The sequence below is a fragment of the Coffea arabica genome, chromosome 2c, assembly GCF_036785885.1.
Source record: "Coffea arabica cultivar ET-39 chromosome 2c, Coffea Arabica ET-39 HiFi, whole genome shotgun sequence".
Classification (NCBI taxonomy): domain Eukaryota; kingdom Viridiplantae; phylum Streptophyta; class Magnoliopsida; order Gentianales; family Rubiaceae; genus Coffea; species Coffea arabica.
In genome coordinates, this window is record NC_092312.1 from 67662416 (window position 1) to 67683474 (window position 21059).

Below are 21059 nucleotides of genomic sequence, written 5' to 3' on the forward strand. Positions count from 1 at the left end.
AAAGAAAAAGAATATTCTGTCGATGATCCTTCCAGTACTATCATACTTTTAGAATTCAGAAACAAAACAAGGTACAATGACATCATAACACACGTTCCCAATTACAAAAGAATAAATATGAACAACTAAGAAAAATTTTAAAAAAAAAAAGGTCATATGGAATTGGAATAAATATTTATATAGCTGGCCAGCTACGTATCTTTGTCATTGTGTGGCCAGCCTCAATAGAACCTAAATCCAAAGGGGAAAAAAATAGAGAAGAAGAAGAAAATTAAGCACGAATTTAATATAGAAAGAAATTATAAAGGGACAACAACAATTGACTTGACCTTTCACTAGCTTAGCTTATGCATTGAAATTGTGGGATGATGCTAGGCTAAAGGATAATGTATATGTATTTTCAAAGCATTACTACCACAGTCTGGAATCATTAATAATAATAATAATAACAATAATAAGTCATCCTCTAAAAGGAAGCTTGTCTTGACATTAAGGCCTTTTTAATAATCCACTCAAAACTCACAAGATGCATCTACACCCCATTCCCATTGATGAAACTGGCCAATTTTTTCAGCAAAGACAGAGCATTTTCTCCCTTGGGAAAGAACAGATTGAAGACATGATCTTCCCCTGCAACCTCCACAACCTCCACATCTCCGGCCCACTCGCTCTTCTCCAATGCTTCTTTGTAAAACCATCCCCTATCCCTCAAAATATCTTGCTCAGCAACACAGACCAGCACCCTTCTGCAGCCTAGCCTGGATAGATTTGGTTCCATCACAGGATTCAGCAATGGATCATCTAGCCCTGTGGTATTTGGGTAAACAAAATGCCAAGCGGCCTCAACATAGGACTTATTCCAAAAAGAAAGGTGTCCCTTTTTCTCCAATCTTGTGGCTTCACTACCAACTGGCTCTTTCCCCCAAAAATAAGGACAATTGAGAAAAATCCCTTCAACATTGACACCTTTCAGCTTCTCCAGCCCGACCTTTAAGGCCATGTTGTGTGCTATGCTACCACCAGCGCTATCCCCACCAAGAAACACCCGATCAAAATCAGCATAGCCCCTGAGCCATGCCTCAGGACCCTCCCCGTTTAAATGAGAAGCGACCCATTGGAGTGCAATCCAAGAATCCTCAAAAGCAGTAGGTAAAGGGTGCTCGGGAGCGAGGCGATAGTTTACTGAAACTGCTACAACATCAGCTTCTGCAACTACTGCATTGAGGCACGGATGATAAAAAGGGGAGAAGGTGGATTCGACGAAAAAACCTCCTCCATGGAAGTAGACCAGAAGAGGAAGTTTTGTTCCCTGTTTGGCTTTCTTGGGCAGGTAAAGCCTTGCAGAGATGTCCAGTTCTGGTGAAATTTGCACATCTTTGGATTCAACACCGGTTTCTTGATCCACTGATGCAGCTACAATGTCTTTCCCTGCTAATCTTTCCACCCTGCCGCCCTTGTATACTCGCAATAAGGGAGAGAATTCGTGGAGTATCTCAGTTGAGTTTGAGGCCATTTTTAGAAGGTGTACAAATGAGAGGGCGCACTTGGGAGGGATTTCAGGAATGAGAACAATATATAGCCGAATGCCGGTGAAAGCTTTCATAAATCCAAGTTAAAGGATTGAATAATCAAGATGCCGGGGGTCCCAACCAAACAATAAAATAAAAACTAATTGTTGCAGGGGGTAGATTCTAATAATTCTCTCCCTTCCATTATTAAAAATGTCATGCTTTTCTCATTTAGAAATGTTCCAAAATATTTACTATCATCTTACCAAATTCAGAATTATATTTGGTCTCCTCTTTCAATGTTATCCCTACATTTATCTATATTTCATACTAAATTCAAATTTAAATTTTGGAGAGCAACTTTGGAAATGAATCTGTTAATATCACCATCAAATCACTATTATTCAAAAGTTGAAGCCCCAAAATGCAACAAACAATTCGGGACGGAAGGAGTAATTGCCTTTCACGTAAGCAATTAGTTCCATACATATAATCTTCTTTGACATCCCTTTTTTTCTATTTTTTTTAAGTTTCTAATTACAATCACTCCCGTCTTATCATTCAACTCAATCCAACTTTTTCTTCACTATTTGACACTTAAAATCTTCAATAGTATCCGTTCTGTAAGGGTGAAAATATCTAAAATTTAGGGATAGAAGAATAACGTTTGATTGGGAATTTAATCGCATAATTTACTTGTATCGGGATGCATTTAAAGTTAACTATTGAGTTCGTTGTATAAATATAGCGTTAATGGTCGAAAATCGTCCACAATTTTCAAGCTTATTTCTACTCAAACTTATAATGTGTATAATCTTGCTATTTTCAAGAAGTAAGAATAGTTGCATCACAAACAAACTGTCTGTGTCACTTTAAGAGTCACAAACACATAAGAAACTTCTGTTTGGCTGAGAGTTTAAATAATAGCGTGAGTGTTTATTTGTTTATGAGTTTTATTAGATAGGAACCACAATAGGGATAAACAAAGAGAATAAACAAGTAGTTTAGTTATATTTAAAATAAATTTAATGTTTAGCTATATTAAACTACAATTAATTCCAGACTAGAGTCAAATAGCTTAGCCGCCCATTCGTTGATTAAAAACGTTTTTCCTATCTCAATATTTAATTCTGCCGACGGAACTTTTCGTCCCTCCGCCCTTCCCAAAGGTTAGCATTGGTGGTAGTTGTTGGTAAAGTAACAATTACTTAAACGTGTTTAGTATTTGATTCAAGATCAATGACAAAGTTTCATGTGAAATCTCACCAGTCAAGTTCTGCTGAAACACCTCAATAGAGCATGTGTGATTTCAAAAAGTAAGATTATTTATATGAGTAATCAATAATTAATAATAGTAATGTGATTGTGTATTAGTAGCAAGAGAGAATGGTCAGAAAAAGGGGAAAAATATAACAACAAACATAAGAAGAGAGAGTAAAGAAATAGATGGGAAAAAAAAAAACAAGAAGAGGAAATGGAAAACCGAAAATAATTGAATAGCAAGAGGGAATTCGGATTTGTCATAAAACATTGGGACATGGGCATTATAGGCATAAATCACAGTTTACTCCCAAGACTCATGTACCACTCGGACATGGCCAACCCAAGTTTTGGGGACATGAGCATGCATAATAAGACAGTCAATTTAACCAAATGAATTTTCAACCCCCAAACGTCTTGTGAAAAAAACTACATCTAGAATTTTGATGGCTAAAGAAAGGTCATCGTTGAGCTTTTCATCTTTCCTGTATGTACGACATCTATGCGTTCTTGGTGTTCCCAAAAAAATTTTTTTGTTTTTTTGGTCACTCTTTATTTTTTCATTTTTACCTCCAAATAATCAGATATAATCACTATATGTCCAGTTTAAGGTGTTAATTTTTTCAAAAAGTGACGTTAAATCGAAAATATATATATATGTGCACAGAAAGTTATTAATTTTTAGCATATGCATTCACATAGTATGTTAGATATCATCATATCAATGAATGCGCACTAGACAACTATTAGAAGAACCCATCATTATACAACCACCAAATGTCATTACACCTAAATTTGATACATTAATTGCATATGGTTATGGTAACTAATTATAACTATAGCTATTTAGAGAAAAGAATGACATAAAATCCATAATCTTACCTCTAAAATGTAATTATATTGTTAAAAGAATTATTTTTTTACAAGCATAACTTAATTTTCATAAATTAGTTTAACTAATAATTAAAGTTTTGTTACATGGCACTCGCATGTGTTGACTAATAATTGTTTACCTTTGAAGGTTCATTTACGCAATTGAAATAATTTCCACCAATTAATGAGCATTTTTTAGCAATTTAAATTTCGTGAGTTGTCACTTGAATTCATCAACGTTTCCTTGAGTGCATTCAAGGGTTTCTTCTAAAGTTCTTTAGATTTATTATCTTTATTTTTTTCTATAAGCGAGAGAACTTAAACTCAAAATCTCTTATTTACACCTGCATCATAAAGATTTGCTTCTATTACCTATCCTGTTACATAGTGAAAACACCCCTATTCGTAGAGTATGAACTTCGTCTCAACTTTCTACGAACATCTAGTACTCAAAAATGCACTTTTTATCTTTCTCAGTTTTTATCGAGATCATTATATGCATTTTGTTCCTTCAGTTTTGGGACGCTAAGAAACTTGTTTACAAAAGGGAGAGACGCATAATCAATTTCAACAAACCATGAATTTCTGAAAACATTGGAGGACTTTTTTATGCCAAGTCAATGGGAGAAAAAAAATAAAACGACAAGTCATTAGGACCTTTTTCGTAGGAATCATCATGTATTTCTTGTTTGTAAAGAATATTAACAAGGTCACTGTTGTTAATTGATTTCCTCCTCCTCAAAGTTCCTTGAAAAAAAATTTTGGTTGTTAAGGAAAGCGCAGGATTATGCTGTTTAAAGCCATGCACGTGTCATGACTAAAAGTTGCAACTAAAAGTCATCCAAATAAATCATTACATATCATAACTAAAAGTTGCAACTGAAGTAGTCCACCAAGGCCCACAAACTAACTTTGTAGTTTCACTCAATTCTTAAAAGATCTGAAAAGAAAAACAACAACCCAGTAACCAATTTCCTATCTAGTTGGCTGAAGCCGCAAAGCATCGCTAAATCCTACGCTTCTACCAACCCAACATCCACCGCCAATGCAACCTTCTGCACCAGTTTAAGGCATGTACGACTAAACCTATAATGTGGTACAGTAATTCGGAGACTTGATTAACATGTCTCTTACTATCAGTCATGAAATAATTTTGTCGCCTCCTTTTTGCCCTCGGATTTTTTATGCGATACACAATCTGTCTTACTTGAACGTTTGAATTGGTTCCATAAATGATTATCAGTCCAACTCCCATATAGATGTCATTTTTATACAACTATATATTGAGGGTGTCTTTGTATCATACATTGGAACTTTAAAAAAGAAGTATCTTCTTTTAGTAGTTATAAATATAGTGGACTTAAGTGAGTTCAATTGTGAGCCCCCGGGGCTAGACCATCTGGTCTTGGGCTTCTTCCGGAACTCCAAGGTCAAGTGGTCGAATTCCACTTAACTCCCGGTGCGCTTGGGGTGGCGATGTACTTGGGCGCAGGGGATTAGTCGGGCCGCCTTTGGGTCTTGACCCGGACACCCCTGTGTTGACAAAAAAAAAAAAAAAAGTTCAATTGTGCTAAAGGCAATAACCCAAGTGTCATGTGCATCAGTTCAAGAGAATTTTTGGGGGCTCGCGCCTCAATTTGAAAGGAATTTTGGTTTAGCATCAAACCAAAAGAGCAAATCATGGGCCTTTGGGCCATTAAATATTTAATGATATTTAGATTCTTTTGTGTTTTCAATTTTAGGTGCCTTTTGAGCTTAAAAATTATTTTTTAGGGTTTTGTACTATCTCTTTTGTACTTTCTTTCTATTCTAGTAAATCTGTTATCCCTTCGTCCATGGACGAAAGTCAATTAGATTAAACCACATAAATTTCGTGTTTTTCTATTTGATTTATCTGTTTTATTGTTGTCATTATTGAGTTGTCAAGAACCCTATTATTCTCGTTGGTCAATTTTCTAGGATCAAACCTAACAAATTGGTATCAGAGTTTTAGGTTTTGGGTCATGGTCAGATTTTGGGGTCTTGATGACAATAACAGGTTTTGAATGCTACAGAAAGTGAAAAAAAATTTTAATTGGAGTTTAGTTGGGTTTTGAAGAAGAGTTATTTGGTCCGTTAGAACTCATTGAGGGTTTTGAGAAGAAGGTGGAGCAAGATTACTATGTTTATGGTTTTTAAACTGTTGGGATCTGTTAAACCTTTTGTGAGATTTGGCCCATTGGGACCTGTTGAGCCTTTTGCATCTTGGTTCATTAGTGGCTCGTTGTGGTTCGTTGAAATTCATTGGGACTTTTATGGAGAAGGTGGAGTTTGTTTGTTATTTGTTTACTATTTACCGATATTGAATACACCCCAAGGTAAAGATTTGTTGAGTGTGTTTTTGTATCTCAAATCGAAACTTTTATAAAGAAGTATCTCCTTTTGATAGTTACAAATATAGTAGACTTAAATGAGTTTAATTGTGTTAAGGACACTAGACCAAGTGCTATGTGCACCAGTTTAAGAGAGTTTTGGGGGACCGGCGCCCCAATCTGAGAGGAGTTTTGGTTTGGTACCAAACATTTAGTGATATTTAGATTCTTTTGTGTTTTCAAATTTAGATGCCTTTTGAACCCAAGAATTATTTTCTAGAGTTTTATACTCTCTCTTTTGTACTCTCTTTCTGTTATAGTAAATTTGCTATCCCTTCACCCATGGATGTAAGTCAATTGAACAAGTCACGTGAATTTCGTATTTCTCTATTTGATTTATCTGTTTTATTATTGTCATTATTGAATTGTTAAGAACTCTATTATTCTCGTTGGTCAATTTTCTGGGACCAATATATATATATATATATATATATATATGAAAATATTTATTTTAATCAACTATTTTTATTCTGCTAAATGGCATGCTTAATTGAAAAAAACCCAAACAACCTTCTCTCCACTATGCTTTCTCCATAGGGGGGAGATTTTGACGTCAAGTCAAGGTCTCTCTCTCTCTCTCTTTGTTTTGAATAAATCTTTCTTATATTGATAGTGTATACACTATCACGGTTGGATCTATGACATATATGTAAAAGTTGAATTTTAGTCCGAAAGTACGAAATACATATGTATTTATGCACATAAACTGTCAAATTAATGTAATATATTTTTTAAAATATTTGGAGGCGGACAAATAACTAAAAATACAAAAAAAAATTTCAAAATTATATTTTAAGGTGAAAAAAAAGATGAAGATTTAGAACTTGGGTAGCCGGTAGCTCGTGTTCCGTCCTTCGGATCTTCACTTGCTTTGCTTTTTATGCTTCTTGCTAAATGGAAATTAATCTCCAAAAACAATAAATAACTAAAAAGGAAATTGTTCGGAGCATAGTACAAAAGCAGGCTGGCTTCCTTTGCTTGGAACACGGTATCGAAGTGGCCGCTGAAAATGGAGAAGTGAAATATATTACTATTGCAGCCAGCGGTGCCGCAATTTATGTAGTGTTAAAGAGCTCAGAAGGGAAGGGAGGACGGCGCACTTTGGAGTTTGGATGGAACGGGGGAAAAAAAAAAGAAAAGAAAAGAAAATAGAGCAAACAAAGAAAGCAAAGCTGCAATAACGCAACATGGGAGAGGAAACTAAAGGGAGTGGCTCAAGTTACTTGGATGCTCTCCAGCCGTCCCATCTTCCACCGCTTACGCCCCTTTCTTTCATGCACGTGGGGTGCCCAATTCAATTCCATCGGCAGGCAGACATACAGCTGGCTCCCCTGAAAATGTTTTTTTTTTTTTTAAAAAGTGATCTTTTAAAAAAATAATAATAATTGTGTCGGGTGCCGAACTGTGTCAATAGGTTGATACGACACTTCTCTCATAATCATAAGTGTCTGACTTTTTTTTTTCAATATTTTAAGTAATTAGTCGTATTTTAGTGATAGTTTTCTTCTCTCCTAAACATAGTTATTAAACCCAATTCGGGAGGGAACCCGACGAACGAGGTGGGTCAACGGATTACTGGTTCAACCAGTGGGTGAGTGGTTGAACCGGTGGGTCACTAAATATATTTAAATATTATATTTCATAATTTTAAATATAAGATATAAGATATAAATTGTAATAAATAATGTCATAGCAAATACTCATATAATTTAATTTGCTATAAAATAATTAATTCATATAAGAATCAATAAAATATAAAATTATTTAGTAATACACCAAATTTTAAGTATAAAATTTTATCTATATTCAATGTAATTATCTAACTTATTTATAAGTTTTAAGTGCAAAAAAATATTAAAAATAATATTTGTCTTTAAAATGAATTATGTAATATGTTATTTTTGAAGTCTATTTTATAACTTATAGAGTTTGGGGGTCATAAATTTTTATTAAAAGATTCCAAATAAATTTGTTTTAGAGAAATAAAAAAAAGATAAAATTGAAAAAGGTTTATATACTATAAGTAAGAAACCTTAGCACCATATTGTGAAGTAGCTTGGTGGTGTCTGCGTTGTTGCAATCATAGTTGTCAAAATCGTATGCAGAGTCGCAAATCATATTAATTTTTTGCAGGATCGCATAGAATCGTAGCAGGATCGTGTAGGATCGTGTAGGATCGTAGGATCGGTAGGATCGTACGATCCTACAATTTTTTTGTAAATTTGTGAAATACGAAGCTCTATTTTGCAAATAAATGAAAATATTTGTGGTATATTTGTAATTTATCAAAGAATTGCAACCTTTAATTGCAATTAAGAGCTTTTGGTAGGATCTTACGATTCTACGATCCGATCCTGTGAAACTAAAATCGATCCTACGTAGGATCCCGATTTTACAAACCTTGGTTGCAATGCTCATACGTCCAATGTTCGAATCCCATTAAAGGCATAAATTTTTTCTCAGGAACCCGGTTTGTAGACAAAATCGGCCGGATTTTCGGTTTAATCCGGTCGAACCGCCGGTCCGTTGACTAGTCAACGGGTTGATTGCTTAAACGATCTAACTCGAAACCCAGTCCGGTCCAATGTTCGGTTCGCCAGTTCGACCGCCGGGTCGGGCCGGGTTTAATAATTATGCTCCTAAACTATTCTAGTATATACTTGTTTTAGTTTTTTGTTGTTTTTCTTAGATCTAAAAGTTTTTTTCATATTTATATGTTAGATCTGGAATTTTTTAGGTCCTCATCTATATGTTAGATCTGGAATTTTTTAAATCTTTTTATTAGATCTCAACATCAATTTTGAATTTAAACTAGTTGGATAGCATATCTAATGGAATAGACATGCACAGATATTTATGGAGCAACTCGTGCAATTGGCTAGATTTGATGGCTTGTAATTTATAGTGTAATCTTTTTCGTTTTGTAACTATGTTAAATCGAATGATTTTTCAAATCAGATATATCTGTAACATATTTTGTGTATTTTATGTCATTAATGCAACTTGTCAAATCAACTTTTGTTATCAAGCAAATCGTGCTAGACAATTTCAAACTTGTCTATTAATAATATTGACTTCTTTTATAGAAAAAATTTGAAAAAAATTAATGAGTTAATGGAAATTTGGGTTTTACCCATTTTTGCTTCTAGTTCTAACTCTCCTCCAATCATAATTTCTCTCTCTTCTAACAACTTTTGTCTCATTCAATAAATGTAAATTATCCTTTTATCCATATATGGTAACTTTGTTTAGTACATGGTTAAATGTTACATTGGTAAATTCATTCGTTCGATAAGAAGTAATAAATTATTAATGTAAAGATAGATATCTACTTTTTTTTTCATCTTGAATAAAAAATGAAATTTAAGTATTTGTATTATCATGAGAAAATCTAAAAACCATCTCCAAGAATACATGTTATTTCTTTTTCTCTTTTATGTATTACACTATTTAATGAAAATTATCACATTGTATAAATTTACATATAAAGTTTATAAGGACTAATATGGTAGTTAAATATTCAAGATACATTAATTTTTGAATAAATCTTGTATACACTAACAGTGTATACAGTACACCGTTGGATCCATAACACGTGCAAAAGTTGAATTTCAAATTTAATAAATTTTACATAATTGTCATTCATCCAAAACTAACAATCTAAACGCTGTTCGGTAAAAAAAATAATACTTAATTTTATTTGATGTAAATATGAATAGTATGTAAAAATATTGTTAATGGATTATTTATTGGTTCACAATTAATCGAATAGAAAAATATTCCATGCTAATGCACGAGATAGATACTGGTTAAGTATTACTCGTACAACGTAATGGGTGCAACCCCTCTATTTCGACTCAGCAATTATTTGGCACATGTATTACGAAGAAGCTAATTTACTTAATTGCTGAAAAATTCTAAATTCCTTCTTCTTATGTTAACTGATTTAGCATGTACTTTGGTCGTCATGATGTTAAATATTGCTTTGATTTCTTCAGAATATCTTGGTCAATGTTTCGTACCAAAAAAAAAAAAGAAAAGAATATTCTCTCGATGATCCTTCCAGTACTATCATTCTTTTAGAATTTAGAAACAAAAGTAGGTACGATAACATCATAACACACGTTCCCAGTTACAAAAGAATAAATACGAACAACTCTAAAATATTTTTTAAAAAAAAGGTCATATGAAATTGGAATAATATTTATATAGCTGGCGAGCTACGTATCCTTATCATTTGTGTGGCCAGCCTCAAACAGAGAAGAAGAAGAAGAAGAAAATTAAGCACGAATTTACCATAGAAAGAAATTATAAAGGGACAACAGTAATTGACTTGACCTTTCAATAGGGTCAGATGTAAAATATTTTCTTTGGGAAAATAATTTCATTGGAAGTCTTTTTCTGGAAAAAAGTTTTGTTTTCTTTCTAATTTTCATCTGTTTGGTTACTTTTGGAAAACATTTGTCCTCACGAGTAATTAATTCAATTCCTCACCATATCAAGAAATCCTCTCCCGTCGGCCGTCTCTGCCATTCCTCTCTCGTCTCCACCACAAAAAACTTTCCTCCGTGGCCAATCTCAAAAGACTTTCTTCCTCTTGTAAAAGTTCCTCTGAGATCTCTTCTTTCTTTATGCGGCCAATCTCCTTGTTTTGTCTCTCTAAATCCCCCCTATTTCTGTAGAGCTTAATTGTTTCTGTAAGTCCGACGCAGATGCAATGGGATGTGCGATAGGTTGGATTGCGTTTCTGTGAGAGGAGGAATAACATGGAATGATGAATACAGGTATTGATGATGTTTTGCTGAAAGATATCGGACAATCCCACCTGAACTATTTCCTATGGCCTTTTTATTTTTTATGCTGATGAATGTAACCAAGGACAAAAGGGAAAGGATTAAGGAATGCAAGAAATGTAATCTTAGCATCTTAAGTAGTTTTTTTTTTTTTTTTTTGTAGAAAAAATTTGGATGGATTTGATTTCGATCAGTACCACGGGTTAGATATGCTCTTGTGGCTGTTTACAAGAATTTTTATAGATCACTCATCAATACAATTCTTACATTCGAACACACAACCTTTTATGAGGAAGTGTCGTCCATTCTTACTAACTCAACCAACTTATATTAGTAAGTAGTTATTGTTCATTCATTGGTTGAACAAAAAAATAGGAGTAAGTTCCCATGTCTAGAAAAGCTGTTTCAGTGGACTCGTAATAGACAGCAGAAAATTAATGTAATTTTTGCGCTACTTCTTTATTCTTTTTTTACAGATTTTTGAAATTAGTTAATTAAATCTAATCCAAAATTTAACCTCAAAAACTGGCAACTCTTGAAGTAAATTTGGGGACTTAACTATCCAATCGCCAAACCCCTTAGAATCGACGTGGGACTGCGGGAAAGCTAGCAGGGAAGCCGCTACTTCTTTGTTCAGGGTCACGTTTTCTAAATTTTACCGACAAGTAAATTCTCTAATCGAAGTACGTCTTGGTGTTTTGGTACAAAAAAGCCTTTGTGTTAATTGGTGAGGTACGAAACAGTGCCGAACTGAACCTAATGCAATAAGCTATGAGGGCACTGTAGAGTGTAGACTCAAACAGGATACAGCCAGCAGCTAAAGTTTGTTTGGGCGCTCCATATATAGCAGTCCAAATTGCCTTGATTTCTTGGCGGGACTAGCTAGCTAACAGAAGATGCATGACTAATAAATAAGTTGGCTCAATTGATAATAACAAGTCATTCTTTCATTAAAAAATGTGTTTGAGTTCTACTGTCGATACGAGAATTGTATTGATGGACGATCTATAAGAATCCTGATAAGTAACATATGATTTCGGGAGCATATCCTAAGTCATGATGGTGATTAGAACCAAATTTATTTAAACTTTTAATTACCAAAAAAAATAGAGAGAGAGAGAGACCTTTCTTCGATATCTTCAAGGTCATTGACCACGGTAGCCAGCTAGGCGCCACATTTGAAGCATTACTCATGAAGCAGCTATTGTATATCACTAGTAAGCCCCCGCGTGAATGGTTCAGCGGCAGCGCCTCTCACTAGTGAACCTTGAGATCACATGTTCGATTTTTCGCTCTGCTGGATTCCTCTGCGCACTTAACGTGTTGGGGTCGGGTTGGGGCGCCGGGCCCGGACCGCAGGGTACTAGTCGGGCCCCGTAAGAATTGACCCGGACACCCCTGTATCGACAAAAAAAAAAAAAAAAGCTATTGCATATCACTAGTAGATCATGAAACTTTTTGTTTTGGTAGATCATGAAACTTACCACTAACCAACCAAGAATTGCATGAATTGTTTTTTTGCCCTTCTTAAATTTTTTGGCCTAATTCTCCTTGAAATCCATTTGAAGCCCTTTGGCTTTGGGAGACATAATACTTTTTCTATTCCTTTTTGTTGTGGGAAAATATAATACAGACCAATTAGGTTTTCGCCTCCTTTCTCTTAAGGCCTCAAACTAAAATTTAAAGTCAAAATCAAACTCTTGACCCCTAACTGTGATTGTAAACCCCGCATGTAGTTTAGGCCATTTGATTGAAACGATTCCCAACCGTGTGGTTTAGGCAATTGATTGCAATAGTTACCAACATAACACTTATTTCACCATCTAATGGCGAAGCCAATGGCGGGAGGAGGTGAAGAGCGAGTGGAGGGAGGAGGGGAAAGAGGAGGAAAAGGGAGATGGCAGCCTGTTTAGGTGGGGCGGTGGAGGGTTGTGGTGGGATCTTTCTTTCTTTTTTTTTTTTGGCATTCATTTTGTTTGGGTAATTTTATAAACAGAGAAATTGAATAATTGACTTCCCTAGGGATATCTTTGAATTTTGAACTTTCCCTAGGGATATCTCAACATCGAATAGTGATTACTTCCAAAAAAAATTTTTTTTTTTCTGGCTCGCAGTAGGAGATGCAAAAAGGTCAATTACCAAAGCTACCTTGCTGGTCCATTTATGTTGAAAAGCAAGAACTTGTGTATGGCAAAGCTTTTTATTCTCAAGATTGAATTGAACTTTCAATAGACACATAAATCATCCAGGAAATGACGCTAATCAAAGTGGTTATATATCCACTTAAAACTAACAAGATGCATCTACACCCCATTCCCATTGATGAAACTGGCCAACTTTTTCAGCAAAGACAGAGCATTTTCTCCCTTGGGAAAGAACAGATTGAAGACATGATCTTCCCCTGCAACCTCCACAACCTCCACATCTCCGGCCCACTCGCTCTTCTCCAATGCTTCTTTGTAAAACCATCCTCTATCCCTCAAAATATCTTGCTCAGCAACACAGACCAGCACCCTTCTGCAGCCTAGCCTGGAAAGATTTGGTTCCATCACAGGATTCAGCAATGGATCGTCTAGCCCTGTGGTATTTGGGTAAACAAAATGCCAAGTGGCCTCAACATAGGACCTACACAAAAAAGAACTGGCCTCAAGATGTCCCTTTTTCTCCAATCTTGTGGCTTCACTACCAACTGGCTCTTTCCCCCAAAAATAAGGACAATTGAGAAAAATCCCTTCAACATTGACACCTTTCAGCTTCTCCAGCCCGACCTTTAAGGCCATGTTGTGTGCTATGTTACCACCAGCGCTATCCCCACCAAGAAACACCCGATCAAAATCGGCATATCCCCTGAGCCATGTCTCAGGACCCTCCCAGTTTGAATGAGAAGCGACCCATTGGAGTGCAATCCAAGAATCTTCATAAGCAGTGGGTAAAGGGTGCTCGGGAGCGAGGCGATAGTTTACTGAAACTGCTACAACATCAGCTTCTGCAACCACTGCATTGAGGTACGTATGATAAAAAGGGGAGAAGGCGGATTCGACGGAAAAGCCTCCTCCATGGAAGTAGACCAGAAGAGGAAGTTTTGTTCCCTGTTTGGCTTTTTTGGGCAGGTAAAGCCGTGCAGAGATGTCCAGTTCTTGTGAAATTTGTACATCTTTGGATTCAACACCGGTTTCTTGATCCACTGATGCAGCTACAACGTCTTTCCCGACTAATCTTTCCACCCGGCCGTCCTTGTATACTTGCATTAAGGGAGACAATTCATGAAGTATCTCATTTGACTTTGAGGCCATTGTTAGAAGGTGGACAAAGGAGAGGGCGCTCTAGGGAGGGATTTCAGGAATGAGAACAATATATAGCCGGAAGCCGGTGAAAGGTTTCGTAAACGCAAGTTAAAGGATTGAATAATCAAGATGCTGGGGTCCCAACCAAACAGTAAAATAAAAATCAAGGCCGTGGGGTAGATGCTAATAATTCTCTCTTTTTCATAAGTGTCGCGCTTTCTATTTTCGATTTTGGAAGACAACTTTAAAACAAATTTATTAACATCGCTCAAATCACTCGTCCCATTAAAAGTATCATACTTTTCATTTTAAAATATTTCAAAATATTTATCATTTTACCAAAGTCAGAATTATTTTTAGTCTCCTTTTTCAATATTATCCCTTCATTTATCTATATTTTATACTAAATTCAAATTTAAATTTTTGAGAGTAACTTTGGAAACAAATCTATTAGTAGCACCATCAAATCACTATTATTAAAAAGTTGGAACTCCAAAATGCGACAAACAATTCAGGACGGAGGAAGCAATTGCCTTTCATGTAAGCAATTAGTTCCACACATATAATCTTCTTTGCCCCCCCCCCTTTTTCTAATTTTTTTTTATCTTCCTAATTACAATCATTCCCACCTTGTCAATCAACTCAATCCAACCCTCTCTCCACTATTTGACACTTCAAATCTTCAATAGTATCTATTCTGTAAGGGTGAATATATCTAAAATTTTGGGACAAAAGAATAACGTTTGATTGAGAATTTAATTGCGTAATTTACTTGTATCGGGATGCATTTAAAGTTAGAATAAATCTTTCCTATACCATTAGTGTAAACCTTCTTTATATTGATGGCTCACTATATTGCACCACCTCATTAATAAAGATTGGCAACCTGTTATAACCAGTAACCATCACCTATTACCAAATATAAATATTTGAATGATAGATATCTCATTTAATTAACAGGATATGGAGCCGTATAGCAAATTCCACGGCATTCATCATCACTAGTAATTCACCTCTTTTTTTGCCTCTTCTTTCTCTTTCTATTGTATTCTAGATTTGCAACCAAGTTCCTCCACTGATCAACTCAAAAGTGGGATTACAGGTTAGACTTCTTTAATCTCTCTCTCTCTCTCACACTTATGATGTCTTTCATAAACCCACTTTAACTTAATTTTTACAAAGTGTAAACCCTAATTCAATATTTGTTCAAGAAAGATGAAATAAATATGTCCAAAAATAAGGAAAAATAACTAAGTTCCTCTTTATATTGCAAAATTATAGTGTAGGTCGATTCAACTATGAGAGAGGAAATCTTGGAAATCCTTATTAAATCTGTTTGGAATATTTCAAAAGTGGTTGTTTTTATTCTCGTGTTTACTGAATTTAGTGAAGCTTGTGTCTTTAGTTTGGTATTGTGGTTGCATATTTCCAAAAAACAATCGGTACCTTTGATAAAATACCATTCAGTGGCAACATGTCAATTAGTAGTAGGATCCTTACGGTTTTGTAGATAATTTTATCTAAAAAAAAATCCCAAATTTTATGGATGAATTTTCACTAGAGCCTATAACCATTCCCCAAATCTATTTAATGACAGCCATTTTCCAAAGAAAAATTGTTATGTTTTTCCGTGAATACATTTTCCAATCATCTTTCTACCTCACATATATCAAATCGCTACAGTAATTTTTTTACAAAAAATCTAGAAAAATGCAATCCAAACACAACCTTTAATCGTCCACAATTTTCAAACTTAAGGTGTATAAATTCTTGCTTATTTCTACTCAAACTTATAATGTGTATAATCTTTGCTATTTCCAAGAAGTAATAATAGTTGCACCACAAACAAACTCTGTCACTTTAAGAGTCACAAACGCATAAGAAACATCTGTTTGGTTGAGAGTTTAAAGAATAGCGTGAGTGTTCATTTATTTATGAGTTTTGTTAGATAGGAACCAAAATAGGGATAAACAAAGAGAGTAAACAAGTAGTTTAGTTATATTTAAAATAAAATTAATATTTAGCTATATTAAACTACAATTAATTAATGGTGAAAAATGTCTATCACGTTGTCTGAAGCTTACCAAAATTTCTGGGATTTACATTGCAAAAATTTTAGGATTCATATTTTATGCAAGACGATAATTTCCATACAAATAAGAGTTGTATACGTTACCTACGGCCAGCATGTTTTTCTTCCAGACTAGAGTCAAAAAGCTTAGCCGCCCATTCGTTGATGAAAACGTTTTTTCCATCTCACTATTCAACGCTGCCGCCGGAACTTTTCGCAAAGAGAAGAAGATGCTGCCCTCAGCCCTCCCTTCGTCTTTTCCAAAGAGTTAGCAACTTAGCATTGATGGTAAAGGAAATTTGAAAAATCTTATGGCAGTCCAAAACAATTACTTAATGTACTTAGTATTTGACTCAGGATCAATGAAAAAATTTCACGTGAAATCTTACTAGTTAAGTTCGATCTGCTCAAACACCTCAATAAAGCACGTGTGATTTCAATAAGTAGATTATTTTTATGAGTAATCAATTAATAATAGTGATATGATTGTGCATTAGAAGCAAGAGAGAATGGTTAAAAAAGGAGGAAAAAATAAACAACAAACATAAGAAGAGAGAGTCAAGAAATAGATGGGAAAAAAATCAAGAAGAGGAAATGGAAAACCGAAAATAATTGAATAGCAAGAGGAAGAAAACATTGGGGCATGGGCATTATAGGCATAAACTACAGTTTACTCCCAAGACATGTACCGCTCGGTAATGCACATACCAGCCAACCCAAGTTTTGGGGACGCGAGCAAGCATACATAATAAGACAACAGTCAATTTAACCAAATGAAATTTCAACCCCCCAAACTTCTTGTGAAAAAAACTACATCTAGAATTATTTTTTTACAAGCATAACTTAATTTTCATAAATTAGTTTAACTAATAATTAATTTTTATTACATTGCACTCGCATGTGTTGACTAATAATTGTATACCTTTGAAGTTCATTTACACAATCGACATAATTTCCACCAATTAATGAGCATTTTTTAGCAGTTTAAATTTCGTGAGTTTATTGCCACAACAATAGTCTTCCTCTTAAAAAATATTTCCAAACTAATTTAGTTTCAAAATTTATTTCCTTATTAATCTAATTGTTGCCATGTGGACTTTAAATATGAAAAACTAATCACGCTTAAACTTTCAGTCTTATCTTCTTTAATTTGGAGAGGTAAATCCCCATTAAAATGTCAATAACTACTCTTAAGAGCTTAATTGTTAACTCACATTAGACAAATCCTTAATTATTTTCAATAGTTCTAATTTTGCTACTTCTTCTCTATTTATTATTCATTGTCTACCACGAGAAAATTCTTATTATATTTGAAAATTTCTTAAATAATCATTGCAACTAAAAATATTTTCTTGCCATGTGTATGATGAATTGCCATAGATAAACTAAAAATCTTTGGAGATCTATTATGTTAATTCATCATTTTTCATAGTTAGAATGCACAATGATAACTCTTCCAAATATTGATTATTAACTAACCTTTGTCTTAATTCTAGTGCTAATCATGACTTACTTAGGTTCTCTGTGATGAGTCAAAAAATGAAAGACTTTTTTTTTTTATTTCTCGTTTCCTTTAAAATGGAACTTGTATAGTTCACGTTAAATTATTATCATTATCTTGAAATACTTACGAGTGTGTCACACAATCAATTTTCCAAAATTTCTTGAAATGTATAATGTCAAGAGTTCACCGTGCATTTAATTGCATGTAACAACAAATAAAGAAAGAAACTTGTGATCTAGCAATCAAGCACAATGCTAGGGAGGAATAATAGCAACAAAAGAATAAAACCGAGATATAACCAAAAGATAGGATATATATATATATATATATATATATATATATATATATATATATATATATATATGTAACATGTGCTTGCTATCTGATGCGGTGATGCCATAAGAATACACAATAGTGAGACTGGCATTATTGTTTCTATGAAAGGGTAAATTTCTTCTGCAAAATTGTTGTAATTCAAGGGATAGTTGATAATTTTATAGAATTAATTAATATGGATTTACTTTCCTGGGGCACCAAATAGAAACGAAAAAAAAGCTTGTAATATAAGGAAAAAAAATAATTACAAGTGATTCTTTTCTTTTAATAGGGATCCTATGTGGCAATAAGTGGATTAACAAGGGAATAAAAATGGAAAAAGAATTACTTTGGGATTATTGTTTGACAAGTAGATTGTTTTGGCCAAACACACTGAATTTTGTTCCGCCAACTAAAATTTCAATTAAGTTTACAAAATTCGGACACAAGCAACAGCCATGCAAGTTTTCAAATTTTTTGCTCCTAATATAAATTCATAACCTTGGATTTTTTTTTTTTTCATATAATTTTAATTGGTTTCTTTATATCTGCTTTATTCATCCCAAGCACCAAATTTCTTGACAAAAAAAAAAAAAAATTTTCCCACATAAAGGAGAAAACTAAACAAAGAACTTTAACATAGCCATTGTCCCAAGCAGTCCTCTCGATTTTATTTTTGATGTAAAAAGAGAAACTGCTTTCTGTACTTATCGCCATGTGTTTTTTGTTTTCTTTACTCACCAACTTTCTTCCTTATTAAAATTTACTTTTATATTCTGCTGTTGCGAGTTAGTATAGAATTGCTTATATTTATGGATTCATATCAACATCAAAAGATTAGGAAACTTGTTCGAAATTTTCTTGTTTCCATATTGCTTAGATTTTTGGATTAGTATAAGATTGCTTAAATTTATGGATTCATATTTTTAAAACTTCGTTAAAATTTGGGTTTGTTTGACCATTCAAAACATTCATTTTTTAGGTACCAATCATCTAAGACTATAGTGAAGCAAAATGTCGAAAGTGAATACTAAAGAGGAGCCAAATCTATTGCCTCCTACACCAAATTCTTAGTAAAAATATAGAACCTTCGGATGTGACTGCAAGTTTGTACAAAATGACTAGCTTTTACATTTACTTTAGAATGCATGAACGCATGGAAATAGAGTTAAACTTGGCATTTTGCCTACTCAGAATTTTTTCACTATTAACCACTTTTTTAAAAAAAAAAAAAAAAAATTGATAAGGGCCAAAAATTGTCCAAAACTTGAACACAGAACACTAAGAGGATAGTTTAAAAAAGTGGGAGAAGAGTGCAATTGGAATAGTTTAACATAATTTCAAAATTCTGTGTAGTTAAGTGGTGTAATAATTTGAAAGAGAGTTTTAGGAGGCATTTAAGACTTGCTTTTGACTGAGCAGGGTTATTAGGCGTGTTTGGAAAGAAAAATATTTGGGGAAAAAAATTTAGAGTTGTACCGTAGCAATTTTTTTTCATTTGATATATGTTAGATAAACTGTTGACTGAAAAATTAACGAAGGCGACGAGAACATATATTTATAATGTAACAAAAAAATTTTCTTAAAACAATCACTTATCCTAAAATTACAATATCTGCGGTTAACTAGGGAAAGCCCACGAATTCCATTGTGATATACCCCAACTAAAATTGGAGTCAGCATCCATTCCAATGCTTCGCTATCCCTCTTCTTCCCAAAGTTGTACTTCCTATGATAATCAATATAAAATGTTACTATATCGAGGACAATAACAAAATCCAGTGCTTGGTCTCTCCATGAAGGAGTCCGGTCCTTGTTAATCCAATTCAAGCCAGGGCTTTAGCACTAATCATAACGTAATTATTATGCATTAGATCCGATCCATATAAAAAATAATAAAATGTTACACTTTTTATTGTAAGAATGTCCAAATAATTCACTTAAAATTACAAAATATATATTACATCATTCATAAACGATTGATGATTGATCTGAATTCAAGCTATTTTTGACTTCTCCAATTAATACTTGAGCTTTTTGCCAAGTGGCTTTATAAGATGCAGGTGCCTCGAGATTCTTGTTTTCAATTTTCAGCTGAAGGGAATAAATAGTCTTGCAGAAATACAGAGGGCCGGCTAACCAGGAAAATTTATTGGTTTGTCCAGAGAAGGACAGAAAGGACAAATAAGTAATCAGAGATTCATTTGTACATTTACCATTTTCAAAAATTTTCCAAATCACTACGAAGATGACAACTACTCAATCAAAAGAATCATTTCATGACAAAATTGGAATTTAACCAACTGCTCCTAAAATAATTAACCACTAAAATAGATTTAAAATTTTATTTAGGTGTAAATCAAGGGATCAAATCTTTTGACCTATATTCTAATATCTAAACTTTTCTCAAAATATTTCATCAACAAGCGCATAAACACTCATTTGAACGGATACTGGTTCACCGGATTCTTCTTATCCTCATTCTCTTTAATCTCTTTAGATCCCCATTTCCTTAGTGTAGAATAGAAGTAGTTGTATCATAAAATCTATCGTATCGATAAAAGGAATTTGGTAGAGATGATATCTAAGAATATATTGTTAAAATATTTCATTATAGTATAGAATCTATCGTGTCAATAAAAAAAAATATAAAATGAAAATTCGGTGGAGATGATATCTACGGATATATTGTAAAAAGATCCTCCAGAAAATGGGATTTGATCGCAAAATTTTGTCTTTCAGATTCAGGTTATACAAGTAATTTTATTTTTATTTTGGGCTACACTCGTAACAATTAAGAAAAAGAAATTCAAAACTTAGTGGTTGTACTAATAGTCTAATACTGCCAAGATAGGAGTCGCACAGAAAAAGTCAAACGAGCAGATCAAATGTACCCCTTTTCTCCGCTCGGTATCTCTCTCACAGCTTCTTGTCTATAAACGGAAGCATGTGACCTGTCCCAGGAGTACATATGGATAGACATTGCCACGATGCCATCCTCTATGGATAGACATTGAAAATAGCTAAAATCGTCCGGAAC

At 33.9% G+C, this 21059-nt stretch overlaps 2 protein-coding genes across 2 annotated transcripts; both read right to left on the bottom strand.

The window, feature by feature from the left end:
* Nucleotides 1-260: 260 nt before the first annotated feature.
* Nucleotides 261-1585, bottom strand: LOC113727521 (probable carboxylesterase 12). Its single transcript, XM_027251740.2, has one exon. It carries the CDS (start codon nt 1511-1513, stop codon nt 533-535), a length of 981 nt encoding a protein of 326 aa, XP_027107541.1. The 5' UTR covers nt 1514-1585; the 3' UTR covers nt 261-532.
* Nucleotides 1586-13026: 11441 nt separating this feature from the next.
* LOC113727522 (probable carboxylesterase 12) lies at nt 13027-14342 on the bottom strand. The gene has a single exon (XM_027251741.2). The coding sequence runs from the start codon at nt 14136-14138 to the stop codon at nt 13149-13151; it is 990 nt and encodes a 329-aa protein (XP_027107542.1). The 5' UTR covers nt 14139-14342; the 3' UTR covers nt 13027-13148.
* Nucleotides 14343-21059: the final 6717 nt, after the last annotated feature.

Excerpts from the sequence above, each read along its gene's own strand:
- LOC113727521 (XM_027251740.2), bottom strand. The coding sequence starts at position 1,513 with ATGGCCTCAAACTCAACTGAGATACTCCACGAATTCTCTCCCTTATTG.
- LOC113727522 (XM_027251741.2), bottom strand. The coding sequence starts at position 14,138 with ATGGCCTCAAAGTCAAATGAGATACTTCATGAATTGTCTCCCTTAATG.